General features: G+C 41.7%; 1 protein-coding gene across 1 annotated transcript; it reads left to right on the top strand.

Annotated features, from left to right (window-relative positions):
• Positions 1-2654: 2654 nt before the first annotated feature.
• Positions 2655-8341, top strand: LOC307265550 (putative global transcription activator SNF2L2). The gene is made up of 6 exons (XM_080047307.1): positions 2655-3109; positions 5132-5367; positions 6905-7010; positions 7154-7255; positions 7463-7607; positions 8028-8341. The coding sequence occupies exons 1-6, from the start codon at positions 3014-3016 to the stop codon at positions 8159-8161; spliced, it is 819 nt and encodes a 272-aa protein (XP_079903433.1). The 5' UTR covers positions 2655-3013; the 3' UTR covers positions 8162-8341.
• The last annotated feature ends 5551 nt before the right edge of the window (positions 8342-13892 follow it).

Below are 13892 nucleotides of genomic sequence, written 5' to 3'. Positions count from 1 at the left end.
GATACTCGACATATTGAACATTTTGCCAAATAAAAGGGTTTAAAAACGGTTCTGAGTATATGTACATTGACAGGTGTACGAAATAATATAGTTATTCATCTGAGCGGATGACTGTTTCCCACTACTGTAAGGATTGTGCATGTGTGTGTGTGAGTGACTGAGAGCACACTGAGCAATAAAGTACAATGATATACAAGGTCCAACTTCACAATTTGCAGTTGCCATGGTAACAGTGGGCAGTTTTGAGCAAGTGGTAACACTGAATTGACATCTCTGTTTCGGTTCACATTGGGCAGACCGAGTAGGAACGTCACTGCGCCTTGTTACTTATACTTGAATAGATTTTCGCATGAGAGAGGGCAAATCGTACCAAATAGTGTTAGCCTATTTCAGTGTGTGTACAGTACAGTATGTTGCATGTTCTTCACATCTGCTGGCTAATGGTTTGTTATTTCAAGCCTGGTAGTCTTGTACCCTGTTTTTGTGTTATATGCTTGGGTTCCTCATGTTATATGGTTTGCTTTAAAGGTGCTACGAGGAACTTTTAAATATTTCTGAAACGGTCTAATTTTTCCTCTGATGATAATAAATTACATGTAACAGCAAACGAGACCATGAGTGCAACGAATGCTATTTTTATATTGTTTTTCTTAATGCCGTTGTCATGGGTACACTCACAAAGGAACAACAGCTGCCGTAGTAAAAACATTACCGCTTGTGTCCAAAGGGGGTGCAAGAATTAATAGAAACTGAAAGTTCCTCAGAGCACCTTTTAAATAAATAATAGACAATGTTTTTTTTTTCAAGAACTTTAGCTTTGATTGCTGCTTATTCAGACCTGAATGTTAACATTTTAATTAAATCCCTAAGATTAGAGACCAAGTTTGTTAGGGGACAGCAGTGTCAATGAGTTTAATAGTGGTATTTAAACAGTTTTTGATGGAAGCATTTTAGACCTAGTCAGTCTAGCTCCAGTTCTCTCTGGTTCAATTGTATTCCAGTCCCAGACACACATATTTAATGCATTATACAAGAGGCCAGCGCTCTGTCATTATGAGCCTGATCTTATTTTAAGGACATGCAACAGGATCTTTGTTTTCTTGTGTATTCTTTGCTTCCTGTGGTGGTGAGTTCTTAAATTGCGTGTTGTTTTCCAGCAGCATTTCTGCACATGTTGGAAAAAAAACTAACTGATTCCCAGAAACCAGATGTGTTTGAACATCAGCCCAAACTAGAGAAAGCCCCGTAGCCTATTGCTTCTAATGTGACAGTTCAGCAGCACTGTCAAGAGTTCCAGATATTTATCTTTCTACCTCGGCCAAGAAATGAGATGTAATCTGAGTCGATATTAATGCATTAATCACTCTGCTGGAATTCTGTTGCTATGCTGCACACACAAACTCAAGAAGGGGGAAGGGCTGAAATATGTATATGGTCAATGCTGCTAATTTGGGAAGTGTACTTAAAGGTGGAGTCAGCAATTCTGGAAAACACTTGTTGACAAAACCCCTTGTTTCAAAGTCAGTGAATCTCTCCTCATGATCTGTTAGCTGTTATGTCTGCGCTGAAAAACAATATCTGCTGTTCATACACAGCCTAGGCTCTGTACACAGGTATTTAAACAAAGGGGCCAAGCTAGCAATTTACCCGTTTACAGAGCCTAGGCTGTGTATTAACACTGGATTTTCTTTCCAGCAAACACACAGTACGGACATGTAGCGGATCGTGAGGTGATATTCACTGATTTTGTTTTGACAACAAGCATTCTCCAGAATCACTGACTCCACCTGCAACTGACATGTGGTATAATGTGACACAGCAGGTTGCCCTGGCTTCCTATGTGGACAATATGGGTCAATATGCCTGGCACTAATAATTCCATACAGGAGCATTGTTGACACAATCTTGTCATTGGGAGTCAGGACCATACCCAACAGATGGTGCACACACACACACACACACACACACACACACACACACACACACACACACACACACACACACACACACACACACACACATTTCCAATTTGTTACCAACCGTGTGAACGTTTTGACCAAGAGACCAAATAACTTGTGGATACATAGTAAAACAGTGTAGAGACAATACACCTAGTTTTTCAAAACACAAATAGCCTATTAGTGAAACTTGGATCATGTCCCAGACTGTTACACTGAAAGAGAGAAAGCAGTCCAGATGTTTTAATCACAAAGTGCACAAACAAACACAAGTGTTGACTTGGGGACTTGTCTATAAAAGACCTTGTGCATGATCCATGGGAGGATAGGCTACTCAAGAGTCACAATGTTGCTCTTTGCAAACAGCTGTTGTGTTGACTGTTTCTGTCTGACATGTGGCACACTAACAGGCAGCAGATTGGAGGAGCTCAGTCAACACTATTGGATCCAATGCGTTTTTGGAATCGAAATGTTGTGGAGAACAAAAAGCTTTCTCTCGGCTGTTGAAGGATCAGATGACGGGTCTGGTCTACACATATTGAGGGGAGGGGGCTTGGAACATGTTGCTATTTGAGGGGATATGACCCCCCCTTCCCCACTCCCCTTTTGGCATTAATACGCGCTTTCGTAAATATGCTCCTCGCACCCTGTCTGAACCATGGATGTTGCTGCTGCCTTGCACGCTGGACTCATGTTTCTAAAGACTTCTGCACTATAGTTGACTAAATGAAATGCAACATTAAGTGTTGGTGTGAGGGGGGAATCAAAATGGTCCCGATAACTTTAACAGCAGTGTAGGAAAGGAGAGAGGGGGTAAAAAAAAGGAAAAAAAAATCGGTCTGGCATCAGTCGATATTAAAAACATGCAGAGGGAGACAAGCTCGTGCAGGGCCTTCGAGAGTCAGGAAAAAGACTTCGGAGAGCCGCAGACAGGAGAAGATGGGTATGGCATTTCTATTTCCCCCCTCCCGGCCCATTGATTCCTATATGAAAAACATAGCGCTTTTCTATTCTACCCCCCTTCTGGGCTCTTTTGCTTTGTGAGTGATCAGCTGATGAAGAGACTAGCAGCTCGCCGCTATGCTGGCGTGCTAATTCTCTCCCCAACAGCTGCAGCCGGTCCCGACAGCCCGCCCGCAGACTGCAGTCAGGTAAATATATCCCTCCTTTCTTCTTCATGTCTTTTCTTCTGCGGCGCGGGGATTCAGCCAGGCTACATCGCATGGGAAGAGAGAGGAAGAGATGGATTGAACGTGTGTGTGTGTGTGTGTGTGTGTGTGTGTGTGTGTGTGTGTGTGTGTGTGTGTGTGTCTGCGTGTGTGCGCGCGCGCGCGTCAGGGAGAGAGCGCGCGTGTCTCCGCGTGTGAGAGAGAATGAGTGAGAGCCATTGGGGGCGAGAGAGAGAGTGAGGGATTGTGTAGGTGTGTGCTGTAACAGATGAGGGGGGAATCTTTGCCAGATAAGTCAGGGAAGAGGCAGGCTTGTTAGGAGATATGGCACAGGCATGGATGGAGCGTCACATGCGCGCGCGCACACATACACACACACACACACACAAACATACAGACAACCCTTTGCGCGCGCGCACACACACGCACAGTCAATCAGGCACCAGGCTGCAGACAGCTGGGTTGTACATCTTTGAGCGAGGATTACCCTACCCTCTCTATCCCTCCTGTATTCATGCTGGAAGGATTGCAGCCCCTCAGAGAAAGAAGCGGGGCTTTCAAAGCAGGATTGCTATTGCCGCCTCTGTAGTGCTATAGTCTCCTTAACTCAATTATCTCTGCCATGTCCCTTTGGTTCGGAAGCGCGGGCTGGTATTACAGCGTCAAAGGGCTGTGCTATTGTTATTCATTAATACACTGCACGGTGCTGAGCCTGTTCTGTGGACCATGTGTGTGTGCAAAATACAACATTACAGCATGCTCTCATGTCTGTCCTTGAGAAATACATTTTCACATTCACAATATGCTCTGGTGATGTAAGATGTGAATGCTGCTCTGTGTGTGTGTGTGTGTGTGTCTGTGTGTGTGTGTGTGTGTGTGTGTGTGTGTGTGTGTGTGTGTGTGTGTGTGTGTGTGTGTGTGTGTGTGTGTGTGTGTGTGTGTACATACTGTGTGAGCCTGAATATGATTGATGCATCAAAATGTTGTCTGGATTGGACAGCATGCGTTCTCTAACAATCCCTCCCTCTTCTCTCCAGCAGGGCTGCTCTTGCTGCTGCTATAGAGCTGCTGTTGCTGCATGCATAGCATACTCATGTGTCTGGCCTCTAATTGCCTTTGTGGCAAATACAGTGGTTGCAGTAGAACAGATGAAGCTATTTCGAAAAGGGGAGTGGTGAAATGGTTGAAAATAAGCACTTGTCAAACGCCATACACAGGAAATCATGTTTCCATCTCCATCTTTAAGGCAAGGGCATGACAAATAAATATGAAGCGTTGTGAGCGAATTTAGACAACGCTTCTTCATATTCACATTCATGGTGCATTTCAAAACAATTCTGCCTTCCCCCTCGATAATCATCTCACATCAAAGCCTCCAGATAGAATACTGTCCTACATTTTGCAGAGACAGCAGCACAGCAGCGGGCGCTCCGATCCATGCAAATTCAGACGCTATTGTAATAAATAAATAAACCCGAGTCCCTATTTGAATACAAAACCACACTCTCTGTAATGCTGCCTGCTTAAACTCCAGCCAATACTGCTAATTAGCTGGCAAGTGTGAGTGCCTTCATTTGAAGGATTGAGAATAAGCTGACTGTCTGAAGTGAATGGCTTCTGCCTTTGTACTTAATAAACATTTGAGAACATACTGTGTGAAAGCAGTCTCAGAGCAACCCATGTTGACACAAGAAAAATGTAAAGATGCTCAGAGGAACGTTTAGTTTTTGTTCATTCTAGCACCCCCTTTGGACAAAAGCGGTAGTGTTTTTATGACAGCAGCTGTTGTTTCTGGGTGAGTGTACCCATGAAAAAGGCATCAAGAAAAACTATATCAAAATAGCATTCTTTGGACTGATGGTTTCAACTCTTGTTTGCAGTTACATGTAATTGAATGATCATCAGAGGAAAAATTAGACTGTTTCAGAAATATTTAAAAGTTCCTCATAGCACCTTTTAATTAAAATGTCCACATTCATGGCTGTGTGTGTTTTCTTCCCACAGCCTGAGCCAGAGGAGAACGGTTCCCCGGTGGAGATGGAGGAGGACCTCAGTGTGAAGAAGCTCCAGAGGGACAGCCCACACGTTGAGCAGCAGCTGAAGGCCACGGGGCAGGACGGTGGAGAGAAGGTCAAGAGGAAGAGAGGTCGCCCGCCCGCCGAGAAACTGCCTCCAAATCCACCTGAGCTCACCAGAACTCTGAGCACACTGCTAGATATGGTTATCAACTACAAGGACGGGTGACGATGCTCAATTATTCACCATGTGTTTATGTTAAAGATATAGTGCGTAACTTCTGTTGACCCCCATGAAATATTCGGAGTAATTATAACAACACTGTCGGCCCATCTACATGCGATAAGCCTTCAGTGATCGCGCATGGATTTTATTCCCTCTGCTGTACGTCTTGGTATTTTCTTAGCAGTAGAATCAACAATTGAAACATTTCTTGGGCTCTTTTTGGGATATTTCTGAGCTCCTGTGCCAGTGCCGGGGGGGGGGGGGGGGGGTGGGGGGGGGGCGACACCAGTTTGTAAATGATGCCATACTGAAAAAAATACAGAGAGTTTTGTGGAGCTGATAGGCTTAATCAACTTTGTGTCAACTCGTTTTGCCAATGGCTTGAATGTAACCGAATTTAATTTAAGTGAAAAAGTTACGCGCTGTAGCTTTAAGCGCAGCCTCTTACTGGTCTGCGAATCTTTTCAACTTCTTTCTGTTATGTCTCTCTTGCTTCACCCTTTGACCTCGTCTCTGTACATTTATGGGCTACATCCATAAGGCCTCGGGATACGCACACATTTTAATTTTATTCTAGTAGTTGAAGATGAAACGCTTTCAACTCATGAGGACGCCTCTTTGAATAATTCACACTGTCCCTGTTGACTTTTTATGCAATCGCCCGGCTTCTAACGTTTTACTTGTGCTCAATCTGAACTCATTTACATGTTCCGTTTGTTGTACTGTACTGCAGACGGCCCCTATACTCAACTATTGCTAAGTTGAGGCGTATACTGGCTTGTGAAGTATGTTAAGAAACGAGGAGGCATTTCACACCATCAACATTAACTGCACAAGTCCAGTGGAACAGAATTATATTTGTGTAGCTGTCACAAACTTTTGCAGTCACACATTTGAGACAATTCTAAAACAATTTCACAGTTTTCACAAGCATTTTCTTAAATACCCAAGACCTATAAATGTTGTTTGTGTAAATTGTGCCAAGCTACGACTTCATTCAATGTAGCAATCAGGGTGCGATTATTATGTGGCAGCTTTGTCATTTAGAGATTAGAAGATATTCAAAGTGTGTGTTAATTCTTGCACGCCCTTTGGACAAAAGTGGTTGTGTTTTTACTACGCCAGGTTGAGCGTAGCCTGACAAAGGCATAAAGAAAGGAAAAAACCTAAAACAGCATTCTTTTCACTGATGGTCTCGTTTACTGTTGCATGTAATTTATGATCATCAGAGGAAACATTTGACGGTTTCAGAAATATTCACAAGTTCCTCGTAGTTACTTTAAGTAGGGATTATCACTAAACAATATGATAATGGCACTTATGGCAGTTGTCGATCTTTCGAAAACAGCGTTTAAAGCGAAAAGCAAAACACAAATTGTTTTAAAATTCCAGGACAGTGAGAAAAGTTATAATGTTAGCGTATAATACATTATTACCAGCTATGGCCATTCTGGGCTTCCATAGATGTCAATCATATACGGACAATGTTGGACAAATCAGAGCATGTGAACTAACTGTCCTGGTGTGTGTCTGCAGGTTGGGTCGCCAGATCAGTAAAGGCTTTGTGCAGCTCCCCTCTAAGAAGGAGGTACCAGAGTACTACGAGCTGATCCGAAAACCTGTGGACTTCAGAAGGATCAGGGTATGTGTCACTTATATTTTTGATTGCATTTTGTGTTTTTCCTTTTTGGAATACCGTGTCATGTTAAATTATTTAATGATAACACTGATTATTCAATGCAGCGGTCACATTGAGTTTTTTGACACTGACCCTCTACTTTACAGGAACGAGTGCGTAATCACAAATACAGAAGTGTTGGCGATTTGGAGAAGGACGTTTTCCTCCTGTGTCACAACGCTCAGACGTATAACCTGGAAGGATCGCAGGTGAAAAGCCCTCAAGGAACTTTTTCATTCTTCTCATTCTAACAACAAAATTACTTTTTCACAATCTCCGAAATATTGTTGTCGTCTTTAAAAGAGTTTGGATTTTGGATTGTTGTGAATTTGTCTGTCTGTCTGTCTGTCTGTCTGTCTGTCTGTCTGTCTGTCTGTCTGTCTGTCTGTCTGTGGGCCTCTGTTTTACGGCTGCAGATCTATGAGGATTCCATTGTCATTAAGTCTGTTTTCGAGAGCGCGAGACAGAGAATTGTCACAGACGAGGAACAGAAAGAGACGGTTAGCGCCGGGCACAGCGACAACGGCGGCGCAGCTGAAGACCAGTTCGTCCCATCGGCAGGTGAGTGTCTTGCTGGTTGTTATTACATTTAAAGCTGCAGTGCGTAACTTTTCAATATAAATGAATGTCGCTAACTTTCAAGCCGTCGCCAAACAAGTTGACACAAAGTTGATTAAGCCCATCAGCTCCACAAAACGCTCTCTGTATTTCGCAGTATGGCAGCGTTTACAAACTGGTGTTGCCGCCCGACACTGCCACAGGAGCTAAAGAAAAATTCCCAAGAAGCGCCCAATAAAGGCTTCAGTTGTTGACTCACATGGAAGTACAGCAAAGACAGTGTTGTTGTAATAACTCAGAATTCCTCATGGGGGTGACAGAAGTTACGCACTATAGCTTCAACAACTTGACTCTTTTGGCCAGAAATTACAAATACAAATATATTTGCGTCAGACTCATCCTTGTCTCTCTTTTTGTAACCAGTGAAAGTATTACCGGTCCAGCTAAAGAAAAGGACGAAGGTGGCGAAGAGGAGAAACGCCATGGCCAAGAGGCTGCACAGTGATTTAGACAGCCATCACAATCTAGAGGATAACACCACGAAAGACGAAGGTTGAACAGAAGGGATCCCTGTTTTTTGTACTCTGGTTCATATACAGTATATATTACTTTTCATTTGAGTCTTCATTTATCAAAGCTAAAGTAAGTTTGAAAACCAAATGGGAAAACCACTCAAAGAGATACCGGTCCTTAAGGAACAATGCTTTCTTTTTTTAATATATACAGTATATATATATATATAGGCCTATATATATATATATATATATATATATATATATATATATATATACAGTATATACACACACACAGTATGTATATGATTCATGCCACTCAAACACCTACTGATGTGCATACAGCTGTTTTTTTTAAATCAAGCTGGTCTTTTACAATCATATCCATTTAAAGGTACAGTGTGTAGTATTGGTGTATTTTGGCATCATCTGGTGGTGGTGAACATTTTGGATTGCAACATTCCCTTGCTAACACTTCCCATACAGATCATTTACAGAAGCTAAGGTGGCATCATCCACCACTGCCTCAAGTCTTTCCACAATATCAAATGGTGAGGTGAAGATGTATTTAGTTATTATAGTACTTGTCTTCCAACAGGTGCATTTATGGCGGACATCCACTATGCGTAAGGTCGTTAAGTTTTTCCGTTCTGCGCTACTGTAGAAACATAACAACATGGTCACCGCCTATGTAGATATCAAAGGCGTATTCTAAGGTAATATAAACTTTTATTTTCAAGTGATTAGACACAAATTTAACTGAATAAAATTCGATTTCCACCAAGTCTGTGATGAAAAACGCCAACACTTTCTACACACTGCACCTTTAATGTCCCTCCATACCTGTAATGGCTTCTGCAATATTCTGCAAAACACCAGTCTCACTGACCCTGCGTTCCAAATCACATACTTTGTATTTTACTACGAAGGTGGAAAGTACAGAAGAGTTTTAGAGTTTTAGGGTCACCGGAGAAAAAAAAAATCTGGTAAGGAAGATTTTTTTTCATTATGTCAAGAAATATCAAGAATAAAGATGAATACTGCAAAATGCTATCAGAGTTAGTGGGGCATCTAGGTATTGTCAGCATACTACAATTGACGTGCATGTATTGGGACATCCTAAATATTTTTCTGGCATACTAAATAGTAGGGAAGTATGGGGATTGGAACGCAGGGTGACTGTTTTAAATCCATCTATTTGATTGTATGAATCCCCTTTATACAGTAGGCTATGTCTTGGAGCATGATGTGTATATCTCTTCCTCCAGAGGAGCACCCGTAGTGACAATGTTAATGTGTTCAGGGTTCGGATAATGAAAGCACATGGTAAGCATATTTTTAAAGTGAACAAAGTAGGTTTGTTTCAAAATCTCTGAATGTGATGTTTTGAGATGATACGTCTTTGATTAAGGGTGCTATGAGGAACTTTTAAATATGTCTGAACAGTCAAATTTTTCCTCTAATGATCATTAATTACATGTAACAGCAAACGAAACTATCAAGGCAAAGAATGCTATTTTTATATAGTTTTTCTTTATGCCTTTGTCATGGGTACACTCACCCAGGAACTACAGCTGGCGTAGTAAAAACACTACAGCTTTTGTCCAAAGGGGGTGCAAGAATGAACACTAACGGAAAGTTCCCCGGAGCACCTTTAAAGAAAAACAGTGGATGTATGAAGTCGACACTTGTACAAACAGCAGAACTTGATACTTGTTGGAATAGGTTTGGGTCTGATCAAGTGGTTATCAAGCTGGACATTTGTAACCCTTAGTATATATTCACATATTGTACAGTTTGTGTTGAAAACGTCCTCTCTCCTGATTGTTGAGGAGGATGGAAGACATTGTTAAGACAATCCCTGAAAAAATATGTATCACATAAAAACTTGCTAAATTAAATTTTTTCCAAAAAGTCTTGCAGGTCTGTGATTATTGTCATTATTATATAAAAGTAGTAATTTCTACTAGCTCTAGAACCGGGGAACAGGATTTTTAAAACTGCACTATGTAACTTTGGGTACAGATAAGTTAACAAATCCCCCTGTTCTGAAACTGACCCTGCGTTCCAAATCACATACTTTTTCTTTTTACTACACTACATACTAAAATACAGAAGAGTTTTAGGGCCACAGGAGAGAGAGAAAAAAAATCAGATAAGGAAGATTATTTTTTCTTTATGTCGAGAAATGTCAGGACTAAAAGACAAATACTGCAAAATTCTATTGGATTGGGACATCCTAAATCTTTTTCTGATGTAATAAATAGTAGGGAAGTATGGGCATTGGAAAGCAGGGTATATAGTGCACCTTTAAATGGAAATACAGCCATTATTCAGTTATAGTAGGACTTCGTTAAGGCAGCAGGTACATGAGTCAGCACTATTCCCATTACACTGTAAATACTATGTGATATGTATTTCTGACAATGTGCCAATAGATGGTGCAAGAGAGCTGCTTGATTCTCCTATAGTCTTCTAGTTGCTTCAAGTGTCTTCTTTAAGCACATGCTCATGTTACAGTGTGTCCGCTCTCATTTATGTTTGCGTCATGTATTTTCTTAATTGATAAGAATATTATACATCCAACTGTAATTAAAGATCGCTATAGTCAGGCTTAACTAAAAGTAAAGAGCTCGGTGCTGTAGGGTTCTTTGTGCAACCGCCACCGACAGCAAAAGATAAATACCTTCCCAATCGCACAAATTAAATGTCAAAGGTGTTCTTTTCTAATCGTTGAGAAATATGTGGATGTTCAAAACTGCTAATGGTTGGACGAGGAGCGAGGACTGAGAGGACATTGGAGCCCAAACTATCATTTGTGAGGGCACAAAAACGAATTTCCACAAATTATATCCAAAGTAAAAGTGGTGTGACAACCTCAGTAATACAAAGATAGGCCCCTACAGTACATCATTTGTCATGTTTATCCCCATTACGTGTGGCCCACATGTTATTAATATGTCCTGTTCACACTGTAAAAGAGAAGTCTTTCCATCATCTAAAAGTACAGTAGCTACGAGGAACTTTTAGATATTTCTGAAACAGTCCAATTTTTCCTCTGATGATCATGAATTACATGTACAGCAAATGAGACCATCAGTGCAACGAATGCTATTTTTTATATAGTTTTTCTTAATGCCTTTGTCAAGGGTACGCTCACCCAGGAACAACAGCTGACGTAGTAAAAACACTACCGCTTTTGTCCAAATGGAGTTCAAGAATTAAAACGAACTGAAAGTTCCTTGTAGCACCTTTAATAGGAAACAGAACTAGAAATGATTCAAAGCAATCACATAGCAAACCCTGATTGCACAAGTCAGAGAACCCCTTGCCTTGTGATCACGCATCATGCACATAATACATTTTGATGATCGTGCGTCAATGCTATTCTCCATGGCAGTGGCGAAGTGCAGTGGCGTGCACAGACATTTTGGGGGGCAGGTGCTCATTGCAAAAAAAAGGGCACAATATATTCTATCGATGAATGACCAAATAATGTTAAGGGTACTTGTACTTGGCCTAATGACTTTTAATACCCGGCCACACATAGAGTGTTTCTCAAAGGAATTTGGGAGACTGTGTTTGGGACCCTGGACCTTCTAGGGGGATCCGGGGGAATGCTCCCCCGAAAGAAAGATTTGAACCTTTTAAAGTAAAATGCATCAATCTGGTGCACTTTGAGAAGAAAGCTAAGGCTAAATCACCTGTGTCAATGTGGGCTATTTAGTACTATTTTCTGGAATAATTTGGAGACACAGAATTACCAAAAAGCAGAAAGAAAAAATGTACGTTTGAAAAAAAAACTGTCATCTTCGGATTTTTTTTAAATAATCCCTTATCCCGAATTCTCTCTTTGAAGTCTTCGTTAGGCCCCTGATCTCCGTACTAATAAGATCCTTCTAAGGTAAATAGGCTACAAGATTACTGCAAGTCTTGTAACAGAAATAACTTATGGTTGGGACAAAATAATATAATTAGCTTATATAGCTTCATGACTGATTTAGTACCACCAACCCACTTTGTGTAGTTAAAATAAAATGTGTAATAAAAACAGCTTTTAAGATATTTGAATAACATTTGAGGAACAGTTCAACATTAAAATATGAGCTTTAAAAGGCCCTGAATAGTTAACATGACTCTGACCTTTCATCTTCATCTTCCTCCTTGCTGCTGGTGGATGCTTTCATCCAGGAGAGCAGAGAGCTGCTCCCCTGGGCTGCCTGCTGTAGCTCCCTTTCTTTTTCCTTTTTAACCTCTCCTTTCTAGGCATTATACTGCAATTTGTAAATAAAAAGGGACCAACCATATAAATTAAGACTGCTTGGTTACATTACAACCAGGCACAAGGCTACTTTTTCTGCAGGCAATTGGGAATTGCCTGTTTGTCATTTAGCAAATAAATTACTGCATGTGTTAATTATAGCCTAAAGTTAACCTAAACAACACTAATATTCAGCATGCTGATAGATTCACATGCTGTACCAGTGACAAACTCCGCCGACATTAGTTGTGTTCATCACGTCATATCTATTTTTTTTTGGGCTAGCTTGTTAAGCAGGACAGTCGGCTAATTTATGCTCTGCTGTGTGGCGCTGCATGATAGAGGCTACTTTAAAACAGAGACAAATAAATGCAAGTTATAGCTTGGCAACTGAGGCTTAGGGGGCAAACAATACACTCTTGACTCCATTCATGTATGTGTTACCTCGCTGGTGGGGCAGGGCAGGCCGGGGAGTAGGTGTGTGTGTGCAGCAGCTGTGAACTGCTGCTGCAACGCGCCTCCGTTTGTGTCCACTCTGCGCGTTCACGTTGACAAAGGAAGTGTGTGCGGAGGAAGAGGAGGGGGGGGGGGCGCATATTTATTGGGGCATTATTGTCAAACGTTTTTAATCGTTGAGCATTTATAGATGATAATGTCGGCATAGGCAACATACACTGTAAAAAAAAAAAAAAAAAAAAAAAAAAAACGAACTTTCTGATTTTTTATTTTATTTTTTTTCAAAAGGGCACTTGATTGGGCCAGGGGAAAAGGGCAGGTGCTCAGCACCACTTCAGGTCTACCTGTGCACGCCACTGGCGAAGTGGGTAGGGAGATCGCCTCTGGAGTGCAGGGTCGGAGGTTCGCCTACCCGCCACATGTCGAAGTGTCCCTGAGCAAGACACTGAACCCCAAATTGCTCCCCCATGGTTCAGAGAGCGCCTTGCATGGCAGCTACTGCCATCGGTGTATGAGTGTGTGTATGAATGGGTGAATGTGGTAAGATATGTAAAGCGCTTTGGGCTGAGAAAATCGGCTAGAAGGCGCTATGTAAGTCAAGTCCATCTATACAGTATAGCCTATAGGTCAAGCTGTCACCAAGAAAGCATTTTTTGTAAATGTTGAACTATTCCTTTAAAGTTGCATTAATCTGGGGTGTTCTGGTGGCGTAGTGATAGAGTCGCACCATATTGGCTCTGGCCTTTTTTTTTTGCCAGTATTTGACCGCGAGGGGACAGAAAGACTCAAAAACACAGGTGAGGGGGCGCCCTTAGCTCAGTTGGTAGGGTGTCCCCCCCCCCCCGGGCCGGGCCCAGCAGCAGACCCGGGTTCGATTCCTGCCCGCGGTCGTTCTCTGCATGTCACTCCCCTCTATGCCCCATTTCACCTCTGTCTCTTCACACTATCAATAAAGCATGCCAACAAATGCCAAGAAAAAATATATTAAAAAAAAACACAGGTAAGGAAACATTTTGTGCCATTGGAGTCTCCTTCTGAACACCTGTTGAAACTGATCTC

The sequence above is a fragment of the Ammodytes marinus genome, assembly GCF_949987685.1.
Source record: "Ammodytes marinus genome assembly, chromosome: 18".
Classification (NCBI taxonomy): Eukaryota; Metazoa; Chordata; class Actinopteri; order Uranoscopiformes; family Ammodytidae; genus Ammodytes; species Ammodytes marinus.
Note: the sequence above shows the minus strand (reverse complement) of the source record. Positions and strands in the feature narration are given on the sequence as shown.